This window comes from Thamnophis elegans, chromosome 7, assembly GCF_009769535.1.
Source record: "Thamnophis elegans isolate rThaEle1 chromosome 7, rThaEle1.pri, whole genome shotgun sequence".
Taxonomy (NCBI): domain Eukaryota; kingdom Metazoa; phylum Chordata; class Lepidosauria; order Squamata; family Colubridae; genus Thamnophis; species Thamnophis elegans.
Genome location: NC_045547.1, coordinates 43255703 through 43271249, shown reverse-complemented (window position 1 = coordinate 43271249; position 15547 = coordinate 43255703). Strand labels below are relative to the sequence as shown.

The following is a 15547-nucleotide window of genomic DNA, read 5'->3' as shown; positions in this document are numbered from 1 at the left end:
TAAGGGCATAGTTTATCAGACTAATTAGCAAGGATACAAGTAAAGTTCATCCCAAACCCATGTTTGCAATACAAACATTTTTAAAGTTGCATTAAGGCTGCATGTAAAAGTATAATTGAATAACTGTTTTAGCTTGGCAGCAAATTTAACCATGTTCTGGTTAGTATCTGTCTATCTCACCATCTATCAATCATCCATCATCCATCATCATCTAACATTTAATATCTTGAGCTGTGATGGCGCAGTGCAGTACTGCAGGTTACAGCTGCTGCTTGCCTGCAATTTGGCAGTTTAAATCTCACCAGGCTCAAGGTTGACTCAGCTTTTCATCCTTCTGAGGTGTGTAAAATGAGGACCCAGATTGTTGGGGACAATATGCTGACTCTGTAAACCACTTAGAGAGGGCTGTGAAGCACTGTAAAGCAGTATATAAGTCTAAGTGCTATTGCTATGATCTAACATTTGTCACAACATTTTGATACTTTCATAGCTCCACAAAAATACACATACATAACAAATACCCAGTTGGTTAAACTGATATGGAGTGGATATTTTTATTAGGTGATTCAGGATGAATACATAGGTCAAAGATATTCTGGTTAGCAGAGATGAACTTTTAAATACGTAAGTGTCAAGCCATGCAGGGTTTTAAAGGTTAAAATTTGCACCTTGAGTTGGGTCTGTAAGCTCATTGGTAATCAGTAGAGTAATCTCAATATAGGTGTTACACTTCTAAGTCTATTTTTATGAAGATTGCATATGATCTGATCAGTGGTGGGATTCAGCCAGCTCGCACCTATTCGGGAGAACCAGTTCTTAATTTTCTAAGAGGTTCAGAGAACCGGTTGTTGGAAGAAATCTTCTTTTGTTTTTTTTTCCGCTTTACAGGGCTAATCCTGTAAGGAAGGCAGGAAGAAAACATTCTGGTGTTGTTTCTAGCTTAATCTTTATTGCCCTGCTTACAGAAACTGCCTCTCTGGTTAACCCTTATTACATTGTAACAGCTAAGGTGAAATACCCACCGACCTGAGTAATGTTGAGTTGGCCATGCACACACGGTCACATAACCACTAAGCCCCGCCTACCTACCTGGTCATTAGGACAGAGAACCAGTTGATAAATTATTTGAATCCCACCACTGGATCTGCTAGTGAAAAATGTATCCACCATGTATTACACATGTTAACATGCATATAGTTTTTCTTTAGAGACTTGAATACCAAATATGCTATTGAAAAACTTGCTCCAAGTATCTCAGTTTGTTTCTTTTGAAAAATAAATTGTATATTATGTAATACTTAAAACATGTTCTTATGTTTTATGTATCTATTTCTTCTCTCTTTAAGATTAATAATAGCCCTCACTGTGCTGGTTCAGTGTATTCTTGTTCACGGTCAATAAGCTTGTTCTTTTCAAATCAAGATGAAATACACATATTGGGACATGAAGTTAGAAAGGGTGGAGTCAGGTAAAAACAATTGAAATGTTATCTTATGTTTCTTAAAATAACTAAAGTATTCATATGAAAATTATTAAATTATTTTTCTTATAGCATGATTATACTAACTGACATCTTTAAATTAGAATTTATTTTATTTTTCAGGTTGTCTTTGCCCCAAACAATTGGAAATATTTTCATTGAAAAATTAGCAAACTATATTTTGGTGAAAACTACATTTGGCTTTTCCTTAGCTTGGGATGGAAACTCTGGGATTTACATTAAATTGACAGAAGAACACAAGGGAAAAACATGTGGTCTCTGCGGAAATTATAATAACAACACATTGGATGATCTCATATTACAAAGTAGTAAGCAAATAACCTATGCTAAAATATGATGATAAACCCAACCCACTTCCTTACATTCTACTTATTTGTAATTGTCATCAGAGAATATTACTAGGCTATTGAATCTGTTGTGGATGGTAATTGCATACTTTTCGCAAGTCATGGGGTGAAAACTATATAATTACTTAACAGTGATATAATGTATTCAAGATTCATAACATCATTATAATTCTTATGACTTTATTTAATCAGTGGTATTATCTGCCTATTGCACATTAAGGACTGATTTTGAAATGGGATAAACTGCTTAAGACTACAATTTGTGTGTATGGCAAAATTCAAACTGGACATTTCTTACCTGGTCTTGACTATCATTAATGAGGTATATTTGTATCAACTATTGTTATTATAAGTCCATGTCAAGACTCAAATTGATATGATGGCAGATGCACCATGTTATCTATTTTAAAGGAATTATACATCACGTGCATATTTTACAATCTAGGGATACATCATTTGAATAATCCCACTTTGAATATCCTATTGTATATACTGGGCTACATATAAAATTTATGGTTTTAAATAGGTGACTATAAAGAAGATGTAGCTAAATTTGCTAACAGCTGGACTGTAAAAATCCCAGATGATGCAACCTGTGTAGCTATTGCATCTAGTTTTCCTAGTCCTTGCAACATTGATACAGAATCTTATGAGGTAAGTAGTTTAGGCTTCAATTTTCATATAAAATATTTATTTTTATGGGTCTTGATCTCAAGAGCCACAAGTAGAACAAAGCAGGCTTTCCCTTCTCTCCCCTTGAAAAACCTACTTGAAAGGTTGGAAGGACTGTCTTTGATTTGTGATGGGAATGACACACTAGAGTCAGAAGTCTCTCACAAAACATCTTGCATTATCTTTCAGCAATGTATACAGGATAGTTCAGGTTAGGCCTCTACAATAAGCACAACCGATATAATAAAAAGTGTATTGGCTTTTCTAAAGAGTTATTAGCCTAGATTTATAAATAAAATATCCTTGGATGGGAGGAAATATTTTGCATGTTTAAATTCCCTTTTTATGACGCTGTAATCCAGCGATGGGTTCCTAACCGGTTTACTACCTGTTCGCTGAAAGGGTGTTTTGGGTGCACACTGCTCATTTCACTTACACGCCCGCCGTGTGTTGCTGCACATGTGCAGTTGACTGAAAACTGTTCTGCGCATGTGCAGAAACATGCCGGCAAAGCAGAACAGACCAGGGAACTGGTACAGGGGCGTGGCAGGCCTGGGTCACTGCCGGTTCAGCGACCCAGGCCGCCATATCACTACCAGTTCGGCCGAACTGGTAGGAACCCACCACTGCTGTAATCCATTCATTTCGGATAGAGGTGGGGGGATTGGATGGAGCTAAGAATTTACTGGCCAGATGCCCTTCCTGACACCATGCAGAGTTTGCAGCAGATAGGTTTTCTTTGCACTCTAGTAGAGAAGCATCTGCTGCTACCTAGGATTGAACTTTGAACCTTCTGAATGGAAGGAGAGAGTTTTTACAACTAGATCACCATGCCATTCACATTTTTTGCATGTAGGTATATGCATATATATCTCAATACCATTTTCATTCTACATTTAGAGTATCTACTTCAAGTGCCAAATACTCCTGCAGTTTCCTTTTCTAAGTTGTCATCAGAGCATAGATCCTTATTCCTACATTTCCAGCTGTATGAATGACTTATGTAGGTAAGCTGAATATACTTTTTTATTTTGTTTTGCAGGCTTATTAGCCATCATTATTGTTATCTTGTCTTTCTACACTCTAACACAGTGGAACACATCTATTGTAATGTCTGTTAACTACAGTAAGAGTGAAAGAAATGTCCTCTTGACTTACAACAGAATAGTCAGAAATGAATTGCTTCCAAAGTATCCCCAGTTTAATGCTAGTTTAGTCTACCGTTTGTCCCTCCCTTCCTGGGTTTCACAGTTCTCTCTCTTCCAACCTTTTTCCAAAAGATAGTCATCTTTGGGGGAAGTAAGCTGATAAAATGTCTATTGTGGCAATTATGATACAAAGTCCTCCCTTTTGTGTGCAACTCATGACCAGATTTTCAGATTGGTAAAGAGGAACACCTTTGACCGGGGGTGGGGGCTTGATTAAAAATTTTATATGGAGCAAAACAAAATTTCATACAACGCAAAAGTAGTATTGTAATTTTTTTTATTTCAACATAACTACAATTTACAAATATAAATTGTAACTGTTGCCAAACATCAAAATTTTGATCACGTGACCATGAGGATGCTGCAATGGTCGCTAAGTGTGAAAATGATCACTAAGTGTGAAAAATGGTCATCAGTCACTTTTTTCAATGCCATTGTAACTTTGGTCACTATACCACCTTTCTTGCCACAGTTCTTAAATGAATAACTGCAGCTGATAAGTTAGTAACATAAGTGAATCTGGTTTCCCCATTTGACTTTGTCAAAAGGTGATTATATGACCCCAGGACACTGAAACCATCATAAATACGAATCTGTTGCCAAACATCAAAATTTTGATCGCATGACCATGAGGATGCTGCAACAGTCGCTAAGTGTGAAAATGGTCGCTGTGGAAAAATGGTCAGTCACTTTTTTCAATGCCATTGTAACTTTGGTCACTAAGCCCATTATACCACCTTTCTTGCCATAGTTCTTAAGTGAATAACTGCAGCTGGTATTTTGTATTTTGGATAGAATCTTTTTTTAAATAGTCTAAGACAATTTAAAAAAAGAATCCACACAGAATAAATTGAAGTAAAACATTTCAAACTATTCCACACAGAATAAATTGAAGTAAAACTATTTTTAAAAATTCTATGCACAATATATTTCAAAGTATTGTGCATAGAATTTTTAAAAATGGTTTCACTTCAATTTATTTTGGATATAATCTTTTTTAAAATAGTCTAAGACAATTGAAAAAAAGAATCCACACAGAATAAAACTATTTTAAAAAAATCCTATGCACAATAAATAAAATATTATTTTAAAATACATTAAAAAAATAAAAGAAAAAATCCCAGCTCACTTACCAGCAGGCAGGAACTCCAAGTCAATCCAGAATGATGTAGATGTTAATACAAAGAAGTGAGCAAATTAAAATGGTGAAATTAGTCAGGGAAATATTTTTCAAGGAAATTTTGCCACCATTTTTTCCACACGAGCAGACCTCCAACCTCCGTGCACCTCCCCTCCGGAAAATCCAGGAAGGAACACTCGCAACTCCTCTAGCCAAGTATTTCCTGGAGCTCTATAGTACTCGGTCATTTTTTCTTATAAAAGGAGGTAAAAGGGGCGCGGGTGTGTGTGTCCGTTTTCTTGCTTTAACGTTTTAATATCTTCAATGAAAGTACTGAGACAGAGAGAGAGGTTAGGACAGAGTGTCTTTTGTCTTGCCCCGGTTAGGATTTCTTAAGCAAATCCACTGGGCTTTCAACACGAAGCCAGAAAATCGGGACTTTAAAACGCCCCGGGACACGGGACAAATTGTTGTAAATCATGACTGTCCCGCCGAAATTGGGACGTCTGGTCATCTTGCTCATGATACAAAAGGGCAGAGTTTGTATTGTCATGTGTCATGCCACAATGCACATTTAATCTTTTTGGTATGATTCAGAATTGATGCCTGTGTCTCAAAAACCTGTCGGTTAGATTTGATTGTGAGAAATGACAGGTTTAGAGTTATATGTTCTGTTTTTTGAAGATGGAATTGAACTTGAGCTTCCCTTCACAATATAAGGAAAAATCAATGAGCGATTTTGTAAACCAGGTATTGGAAAATGTGGGCTGAAAGGTAATAGTCTCCTTTCTTGGTTAAGAGGTTTCCAAAGGCCAAATTTCAGAGGAGAAATATATTTCCTAGTGGATTTCCTAGGTGAATTTTAATTAATAAGTTTATTTTCTGTGCTGCCACTTACCAAAAAGAATCAATATTCATTTTTCTGAAACATTTAATAAATGTCAATGAATATAGACAATAACAGTGTTTGTTAATTCTGCAGTTTAATTAACATTGGTTAATTAATCATTAATTATTTTTGATTATTAAAAAGAATTACTTCTGTTTGGTTTAATAAAGGAAATAGTATGTAATCATGAATTATATTGATTCATCATTGCTCATGATTAATTTGATATATATTGTAAGAAAGTTGTTCAAAGCAAAATAGCATACCCATTCTTGACATGATGATTGCGTCATGAGATATTACTAAATTGTACATTGTGCAATATTATACCATAGGTTAAATTATTGGAAGCTATTAATTCTGGTGATAAAAGGTTTTTTAAAAAAGTATCATAATTGGCTTTTATCCTACACTCTTTTCCAAGAAAGAAGAGAGTTCTATTTGTGGCCTTCCCACTTAAGGAAATCTCTATAACCATTGAAACAGAGTAATAGAACACAATACAGGGAACGTCAGTTAAAAGGATAATACAAGATAAATAACACCCATGCTAATATACAGAATTTGTATTATACTTTTTAGTTTTTTAAGATTTCAATTTTGTTGTCCAAGAATTAGCCTCTAAAAAAACCTCAGTATTAACACTGGGTTCTTTTCTTGAACAAGTTATACTTTTTAAAAATTCTGCTTAACTTTTCCTGGAATGAGACAAATTTAAACATTTTTCATACCTTTTTATTTTTATTTTTGAAAGAAAGAAAGAAAGAAAGAAAGAAAGAGGAAGGTAGAAAGAAAGGAAGGAAGGAACTCAATGCAGTAAAATATGATAGGATGGAATATAAACTCTTAGGTCTCATATACGGGACCTCTGCTTTGCCAATTTTCCATATATATTTTTTGCAGGGAGGCTGGAAAAGATCTGAAATGAAACATTGTTACATTTGTTTTTTGTGACTATGAGCCAGTTAAGCTATATCCATATTTGGAGAAGCTATACATCTAACATAAATAAAAGAGGTTTTTTTCCCTTGATTTCAACCAAATCTATTACCAAAAAAACAAATTGGTTTTAAGGTTAGTTTTTAAAAATGGTATTGCCTTTTCAAAGAATTTCTATTCCTAATAATTCCTAAGAATGTACAGCAGGAGTGTCAAACTCAAGGCCTGCAGGCTGGATTCAGCCTGCAATGTGGTCGGATTCAGCCCTTGGGGCCCTCCTGGAAAATGTAAGGGGCCAACCCGCGTCACTTTGGCCCAGTCTACCTGCTTCGCTTTGGCCCAGTCTACCCAGAGCCAGCAGTTTGGGGAGTGGTGTCAAGCTGGCCATGCCTACCCAGTTGGCCATGCCTCCCCTCCTGAGATCAACCACAGCCCTGTCGCGGCCATCAGTGAAATTGAGTTTGACACCTCTGATGTACAGTAACTAACCAGAAGTTTTATTTTGCTGTTTCAGAAAGGATGATGATGAAACCTATTGCCGAGCAGTAACAGAATATGCTCGCTCATGTTCACATGCAGGCTATCCTATTAGAGATTGGAGAGATGATTTTCCATCCTGTAGTAAGTGTGTTTTAATACTTTGATCAATCAAAACTTTAGTTAAACTAAAGTTTTAAAATAAAATCAATTTTTTTTAATTTGATATACTAGATCACGGGTAGCATATTGCAACTGTTCTGCAAGAGAATAGAATCATTTTAATCAACATGTTTTAGAATTTGGCTTCATAGACAGAACATTTCAGGGTATGAAAATGATTCAGGGTCATGCTAAATAGGCTATATAAACTCAACAGCATTAAAATTTTTTATAGTTATATATAACTCTTTATAATAAGTTTCAGAATGATTTAAATTTCAGGGTGTCTTTTTTGTGTGCCATTATTTTTAATTATAAACTGTACATTTCTGCATCTTAATATTCATCTTACTTAATATATAGGTCCTTTATTCTAAATTTGATGGCTTTGGCAAAGTAAAACCTTAATTTAGAAAGATATTTAATCAACATTTTAAAAAGAAAATAATACATACTTTTTCTCATTAAAGTGAAGTATACTGCAGTGTAATCATTCTTGCCTAACTTATTCTTTTAGCTGACAATTGTGAAGATACTTTTATCCATCGGGATTGTATTAGTTGTTGTCCACCAACCTGTACTTTTGAGAAAGACTGTCTAGGTAGTAACCTCCATTGCTTAGATGGATGCTATTGCCCAGATGGTAAGTGAACTTTTATCAGCTGAATTATTTTAATAATAAAGTTTCTGTCTATTAAATAACTATTTGTCTTGTATCTTTAGAATTTTCCATAGCTTTTAATTTTTTATTAAATGTGTTTGTCCTTAAAACATTGCTAATAAATAAGAAATGAACTGAAATACACACAATTATATTCTTTTCTTAGTTCAAATTTCCAGACCTCCCTTTTCCATCAGTCTTGGCAAGAGAATATTGTAGTATTAGTAAGGCCACTAGTTCCTCTCATTTAGCTTTGAAGAAATATCCACTGACGTATCAGATGCAGCCTGGGTAATCCATTGCATAATTATTTTAACTTCACTCTGAGGCATACTTTGCACATATTTAACATGGACTATCTTACATATTGTGACCTCTTTATATTTTTACAACTTTTTTATTTTTACAAACCAGGCCTTATAATGGACAATGGAACTTGTATTTCTGCATCAGATTGCCCATGTGTTTATCATGGGACAGCTTTCCCTGTAGGTTCAACAATTGAACAAGAATGTAGTAACTGGTATGTAATCTTCAATAACCTCTCTGATTTGTGTGTCTTGTCAATTGTTGTTCTGTTTTATGGAGAATATGAAATTTATTTCTGCTGTGGAATAGGACAAAGGGGTGTATGTGGTTGTACAAAAATCAAGGTTCTGTTAAAATCAGACACAGCTTTATTGACTTTGACATAAATAAAAGGTTGAATAATTGGTGGTAGAAGAAATCTTAAGCACACCAGGAATGAATTATTCTTATAGACTCCTTTGCCACCTGGTTACAGGTAAGCATGTAGAGCTCTAAACTGGGCTGAGTTCCAGGACCAGCTTATGGTGAGCTTTACTCCTTCATCCATTTTGTATGATATAATTCCTTTTTAATTACTGTGGATCCATCCTATCACATTATACTTTATAGCTTTAGTACCCACATTAAAGTTGCAACCAGGTAGGCTAGTCAGACAAAAGATTATCAGATGACTCCAGTTTCTACCCTTCAGCTAGAGACTCTTATCATATCATAGCAACTGAACTGATTGAATGAGGGTTGGCAATATATGGTGCCAGCCAAAAATGAATCAGCTGGTGTTACTGATGAACATACATATCTCAGATGAGAATCAAAGTGGGAACTGCTCCAGGATTGCTCATAGATTTGTCTTCCTGAGATTAAAGCATGCAGATCCCATTCTGCACTGATTGCTCAAGTACTAGGAGACAAAGTGAACCCACACAGCCTTGTGTGTGTAAAAAACAACAATAAAAAGATATAAAAGGATATCCTTCTTTTATAGTTACTTTTATGTACTATATAACAAAAGGGGTATTATATAGGTTTGTGTTATAAACAAATTTCAGTGCTCAATCTTATCCCCAAACATATAAACCTTTTTAATTTCTTATTTTAAATTTTAGCATTTGTATGGGTGGCATTTGGAACTGCACTGAACATGATTGCCCAGGTAATTTTTTCTTATAAAGATAAGTGTGTGTGTGTGTGTGTGAGAGAGAGGGGGGGGATGTTGAATTCTAGCTAAAATGTACATGTTAAGCTTGCATCCTCCAAAATGCAAGTCAATGATTTGAAAACATTTATGCTATTAGATTTTATGATGGTAATCTTGAGATTGAATGTTGTTAAATATTGGGCAACGTATACAGTCATAATAAATATATAAATGGCACATTGACTCAGAATTCAATTCAGTTGTGTAAATCCTTAAATTTCCTTACTTCAAAAATAAGATACAGAATTTTTAGCTACAAAAATGTAACTAAGGAACTTTTTCAGAAAAGAAAGTAAGCTGTTATATGATTTGATTACATTGCATCCTAGGATATTAGTATTATTAATCAAATCTATATGGAAAACATGATAAATGTTTCTATGTAACAACATACCAGATTCCACTGATTCCCTCGTGTTTATTGTGAATAATGTTTTAACCTTTGAGCAGTGGCTGACTCTGGTGATTATATTTCAGTTTAGCTATACCTTCTTTGTCTTTTTTTAATTAACCTGAAATCTTAAATATGTTTGTATATGTATACACCTTTATATACCAAAAACACCTCAGAAGGTAAACTACAAAATCAACTTAAAACATAGAATACCATAAATGAATTTATATTGTCCATTATTAAACACTTGTCCAAGAGGATTAGTTTTGAAAACAAACAAGAAAAGTTTTACCAATTGATCAGGAATGGAAAAAAAAAGCTGGAACAGATATAGAGTAAGGTCAGCTAAGCCAGGCCAAACCCATCTAAAGCAGGAAATTCTTTCAGATGACTTTAGTGAATAGAATCAGAGATTATATAGAATTATAATTACATAATCCCATATTATCCTAGAAGTAGAATTATGAATCAATCAAGCCTAATTCATAAACCTTTTTTTGAGTTTAATACTCAGTATCTGAAACAGAAAAATCCAGATTCAAGTTTGCACATAGAAAGAAGCAAAGTGCAGTTAGTCCTCAATTTATGTCCACAATTGAGACTAGAAGTTTGGCTGCTAAGCAATGTGATCATTCGGCGAATCATCATAGCATCCAACTTCATTTTACAATAATTTTGACCACAGATTAAATGAATTATACAGTTGTTAAGTAAATCCAGTTTCCCCAATTGATATTGTTTGTTGGAAACCAGCTGGGAAGGTCACAAATCATGATCATGTGACCACAGGAGGTTGCCACAGGTTATAAATACTGGCCAATTGCCAAGCATTTGAATTGTATTCATGTGAACCCAGGCTCAGTACAATGGTTTTAATTTTGAGGAGAGGTTATACATCACTTTTTTTAGGCCAATGTAAACTTTGAACCATTAAATGAATGATTGTAAGTTGATGTCTACTTGTAGCTGCATAAATAAGCAAAAGTACATTTATTTTTCTAATTGCAATCTATAACTACTTGAGTGCATGGAAGACCTTGAAAGATGTTTAAGACTAAATATCTCCTTGGGTGACCTTGAAAATCTAAGCAGGATCAGATCTGGTTAGTACTCAGGCAAGAGATCATCTGGAAATCCCGGACAAGGAATTCAAACTAACAATACAGGAGAAGACAATGTAAAAACAATTCTGATTTGTTAAAACCCTTTTCTTATAAGGACCTCTCCATGAAACCACCAGGAGACTTAAAGGACTGCTCAAATCAAAGGGGACATTTTCTTTAGCAATGAACTTCTATGAGCTCTGAATTGCAAATTACTTTTGAAATTCAGTTTATGGCATGTCCTGGAACAGCTTTCATTAGTGCATATTAAATAATGTTAAAAATTTAAGAGAAAATGCACATTGTGTGATGAATGTTAGAAGAGCAATACATTGCACAATGAAGGCACTTTACATTTGCTTTGATTCTATGCAATACATATATTAGAAACTGAATACAAATATTCAACATCTACATAAAATCACTAGGTAAAATAATCCCTGGTTTGTGGTTCAGGCAAGTAATTCCTTTTGGATTAATTCTTATTTAATTTCTTTTTACTAGTTTTTATGTTGCTTTTCAGTTGTAATGTTGCCCTTTAGTTTATGTTATGCTTTTAGTGTTGCTCTCAGAGTTGGTTGGAATCAAAGAAATCAAATAAATAAATAAAAATAAAAAATAATACACTTTTTGTAATGATCAATCTTTATTTTAAGCTGAATGTTCAATTGTTGATGAATCCCATTTCACAACTTTTGATGGTCGCCATTATACCTTTCTTGGGAGCTGTCAGTATATTTTGGTAAAAGGCACTGGGAAAGATAAATTCACACTTACTTTACAGAAAAGTCCCTGTGAACAGGTGAGTTGACGGTTTAATTAACATTTTGTGTTGATAAATAAATCCCTATATATCTAATTTAGAGAAAGCCAATAAATTACTTATGAAGATTAGCAATAAAAAATCAGTATTTTTCTTGATATTGAGTATCTTGTATGATCTGAACTTGGATTTTGTTTCAACTGTAAGCACTGGCTTTGTAAAAGTAATTGTGCCTTTACTGTGATTAAGTCTACAGGGGTTTTTCATTCACGCATGATTACACAAGCATCTACATATTTGGTTACAGTCTGACCAGGTGTGTTAGACAGATAAATGCTCTTGGTGACAGGTCTGAACAGCTTGGTATATTGCCAACCAGATAAGAGCATTTTGAAACTGACTAAGATATTTATTTGATATTTTATGTGATCTTTTCTTGGAACAATAGATCTGGAAGCTCAGAGTGTATAAAAATATTTGATCAAGCGTTTAAAATGATGGTGGGTTAAATCTGGGATACGCTGAATGTGATGAAATATTTGAATTATTTTAAAATTATTTTAGTTGATTAACTGAAGTGATTGGATTCTAAGAGAGAGAAAAAGTTAGCTGTGATGCTTTTTAATTAATACTGGTTATGTTTCAACAGTTTCAGTTATTTTTATTAGGTACATTACATTTACATTTTGCACCTGTGTTTTGCAGTGTACATTTTCATGAAGTGATTTTTTGTTTTAAGTAATAAATATACTTCTCTTTATAATTCAAAACTGAACTTTCTTTTAATCATATCAAAAGGTCTTAAAACTCTTTTACTGGTGCTTTACGCTAGCATTTAATTCACCATTTTGTCTTGAAAAATCATCATGTCACTCTCTGTCACCTAGATAACTTTTCCAAACTGTGAGGCCTGGGGAACTCTAGGCCACCATAAGTCTCACACCAGCATAAATAACTGTTAGCTATTACTTTTTCAATATGAGCGTGTACTGTTCAATATTCCCAGCTAGGTTGCATATACATTACAATCTTAAAAGCAGTTCAAGATTAATCTATTTTACAAAAATGTTGTAAGAATAAATTTTGGGGTGGGGAGAAAAGTAAAATAAAAATGGAATATTGTTAAAAATTGGAATCTAATGCAGATTAACAACATTTGCTCTATATGTTCCTTTTCCCATAAGACTCAGTCCTCCTCTTCCTTTGGTTCATACAGAGCATTGATTATGACTGCATTCAGTCTTTGACGCTAATTTTTGAAGATGACATAAGCAAGCAAGTGACTCTCATCCGGGGTGGTGAAATACAGTATGGTTCCTTCAGCCAGGGATTCACCCTAAATGGTAGGATGCCATTTATTACTCAATAGTTAATTATCTTCATGTACCTAAATTCCTGTACTGTATTAACCAAGCTGAGAAATAAATATATTATCATGTAGTTTTCCACCAGTCCCTTATGCCAGGCTGCATTGGGCAAAATACAGAGACCTCTCCTCCTTTTGCTGGAGATCAAACAAGTTCCATTGTTTTAAAACAAAAAGCAGAATATTATTGAAGTCTGTTGACCACATTTGGAAAAAAGTATTTTTGTTCTCACAGCCATTCAGTAAACTTGGGAATTTCCAGGAGTCTAGATAAATGAAGTAGAGACACTTTTTCTTTGGAAAATTGCTATTCAAATTAAAACAGCTAAGATGGTGAGACAGAATTAGGCAAGTCTACGATTTTATTTCTATCCTTTGCCTTTGCTAAGTCTCATTTTCTTTCTCCCTCTCTATAAGTTGGAGAATTGCATATATTTTAACTACCATTTTGTACTTCAGGTTGTATTCCAGACAATATGTTTTCCTTTGTCAAATTTTCTTCTAATTAATAATATTAATTTGTAACACAGTCTTGTCTATTTATGGAGACTTAAGGGCAGATGGCATTTCATTTTAGCAAATCTGCATGATCTGCCTGGAGGATCTGCATTTTCTTTCAGATGCAACTTTGACTTACCAAGTTTTTTTTTTTAATGAGCTAGGCAGCTCTTTATCTTCTTTAACATTCAATGTTTGCATTTTTATTTTTGAAGTTAAAGGTAGGTTTTACATTTTAGCTATTTTTAACATTATTTTTTAATGTCGTATGAGATTGGTTTTCTTATCACCAAAAAGATTGCGGAAGTGGTGACTTTTCTAGATACCATGCTTCTTTGTTACATGGTGAGGAGTTTACACTATTGATATTATTTCCATTTTCAATGCTTCTTGGCTTTTTAATAAATAAAAGACTGTGATAGATCTATCTTTCTTGAACATTAGGAATAAGGGTAGATGTCAGGTGGGGCCTTCCCTGGAAGGAACTACCAAGCCATTAGTCCAAGCATGATATGAAGACCAGAGGATCTCAGGAGGATTCTCCAATGAATATAGCTGTTTCCTGCAATATGGTTCTGAACATATTTTCGCAAAAGGATATTAGATCAACATTATCTTTTAAATGAATTAAAATGAATTTATAATTCAAACCTTGTAGCTTCAGTAAACATCTTGTCAGTTTAGGAGCCAAGGGTTGGTTCAAATCAAATAGCTAGATCTGATTGATCACAAGAACTGAACTAGCTGGCTATCATTTATGATATTCTATGTGGCAAAACAATTGAATTGGGACAAATGTTGTAGCTTTAAGCCATATCTTGTTGCAGTTAGTTGCTGTATTATACTTCCATTACAGAGTCATTATAGAAATTTCATCCATCATGGGCCACAGTTTTATCTTTCTGTTTAGAAAAGCAAAAATAAATTAAAGAGTTTTCATAATTTTCTCTTATCACGATTCATTTGTATGTCACACTTGTCCCTGTGGAAAAAAATAGTCTTTCACTTGAGATATAGGAATTACATATTAGCTGTGAGTAATTATTTTATTTAAAGTCATTTGAATGTTCAGAAAAGTCAAATACTCAGCCAATGTTTCTATAGAAAAAAAGGGATAGTATATTTTTGTGTAGCTCCACCAAGAACCACCTACCATGATGTTCTGCAGAATCCATCAGAAGAGGCAAATTAAAAAGAATATGTGGTGAAACAAGTAAAAAACAGAATCAAGAATGGGTTTGGAGTGGATATGGATTGAATCAGGTCAACAATGAGTTCTAGTGAACATGGCTGTTCAGTTCAACAAAGTATATTGAAATGGTTTGACAATATATAGAGAACAAAAGAATATTCAATCACAAAAGAAATATATAAAGGAAGAGTGAATGAGTCAAGAGGAAGAAGACGGAAAAGCTGTAACTGAACAGACCTACTGAGATTTTTTTTAAAAAAAGATGTAATTATTAACAAACGAGACCCTGAAGCATAAACATGGTGGAACCAATTATGATTTGCAAGGCTATAAAACTATGAAGCACAGTGAATAGTTTGGGAATATAAACAAGATTTAACCATATTTCCTTTCCTTTTATTTGTTCTCATATTTTTAGTTTCTTTGCTTGCTGTTTCTTACTCCCTTTTCCATGCAGGACAGTTAGATAGCCTTCTAAATACAAAGTGTTCTTGACGATGATGATGAAGATTTTCTGTCATCCAGGCAGAGTTTCCTGGAAGTTGAGCCATGCCAAATGGACTTTTGTGTTTTGGTTTGAAACGTTTTGCTGCTTATCCAAGTAGCTGAAGAAGTTAATTGGATAAGCAGCAAAACATTTCAGACCAAAAAAGAAATGAGGTCCAGTTGCCATGACTAAACTTCCAGTGTTCTCTCAAATGGACACATAAAATTGTACTAAAGGGCTATAGAATTAGTCTCATAATAA

The 15547-nt window shown here is 34.0% G+C and overlaps 1 protein-coding gene across 1 annotated transcript in view; it reads left to right on the top strand.

The window, feature by feature from the left end:
- OTOGL (otogelin like) overlaps positions 1 to 15547 on the top strand; it is a 105287-nt gene that overhangs the window by 6365 nt on the left and 83375 nt on the right. The window contains exons 6-15 of the mRNA XM_032221176.1: positions 1347 to 1468; positions 1604 to 1809; positions 2375 to 2502; positions 3421 to 3527; positions 7191 to 7297; positions 7833 to 7958; positions 8391 to 8499; positions 9392 to 9438; positions 11637 to 11782; positions 12960 to 13086. Of these exons, the coding sequence (XP_032077067.1) occupies positions 1347 to 1468; positions 1604 to 1809; positions 2375 to 2502; positions 3421 to 3527; positions 7191 to 7297; positions 7833 to 7958; positions 8391 to 8499; positions 9392 to 9438; positions 11637 to 11782; positions 12960 to 13086 (1225 nt within the window). The remainder of the gene's footprint in view (positions 1 to 1346; positions 1469 to 1603; positions 1810 to 2374; positions 2503 to 3420; positions 3528 to 7190; positions 7298 to 7832; positions 7959 to 8390; positions 8500 to 9391; positions 9439 to 11636; positions 11783 to 12959; positions 13087 to 15547) is intronic.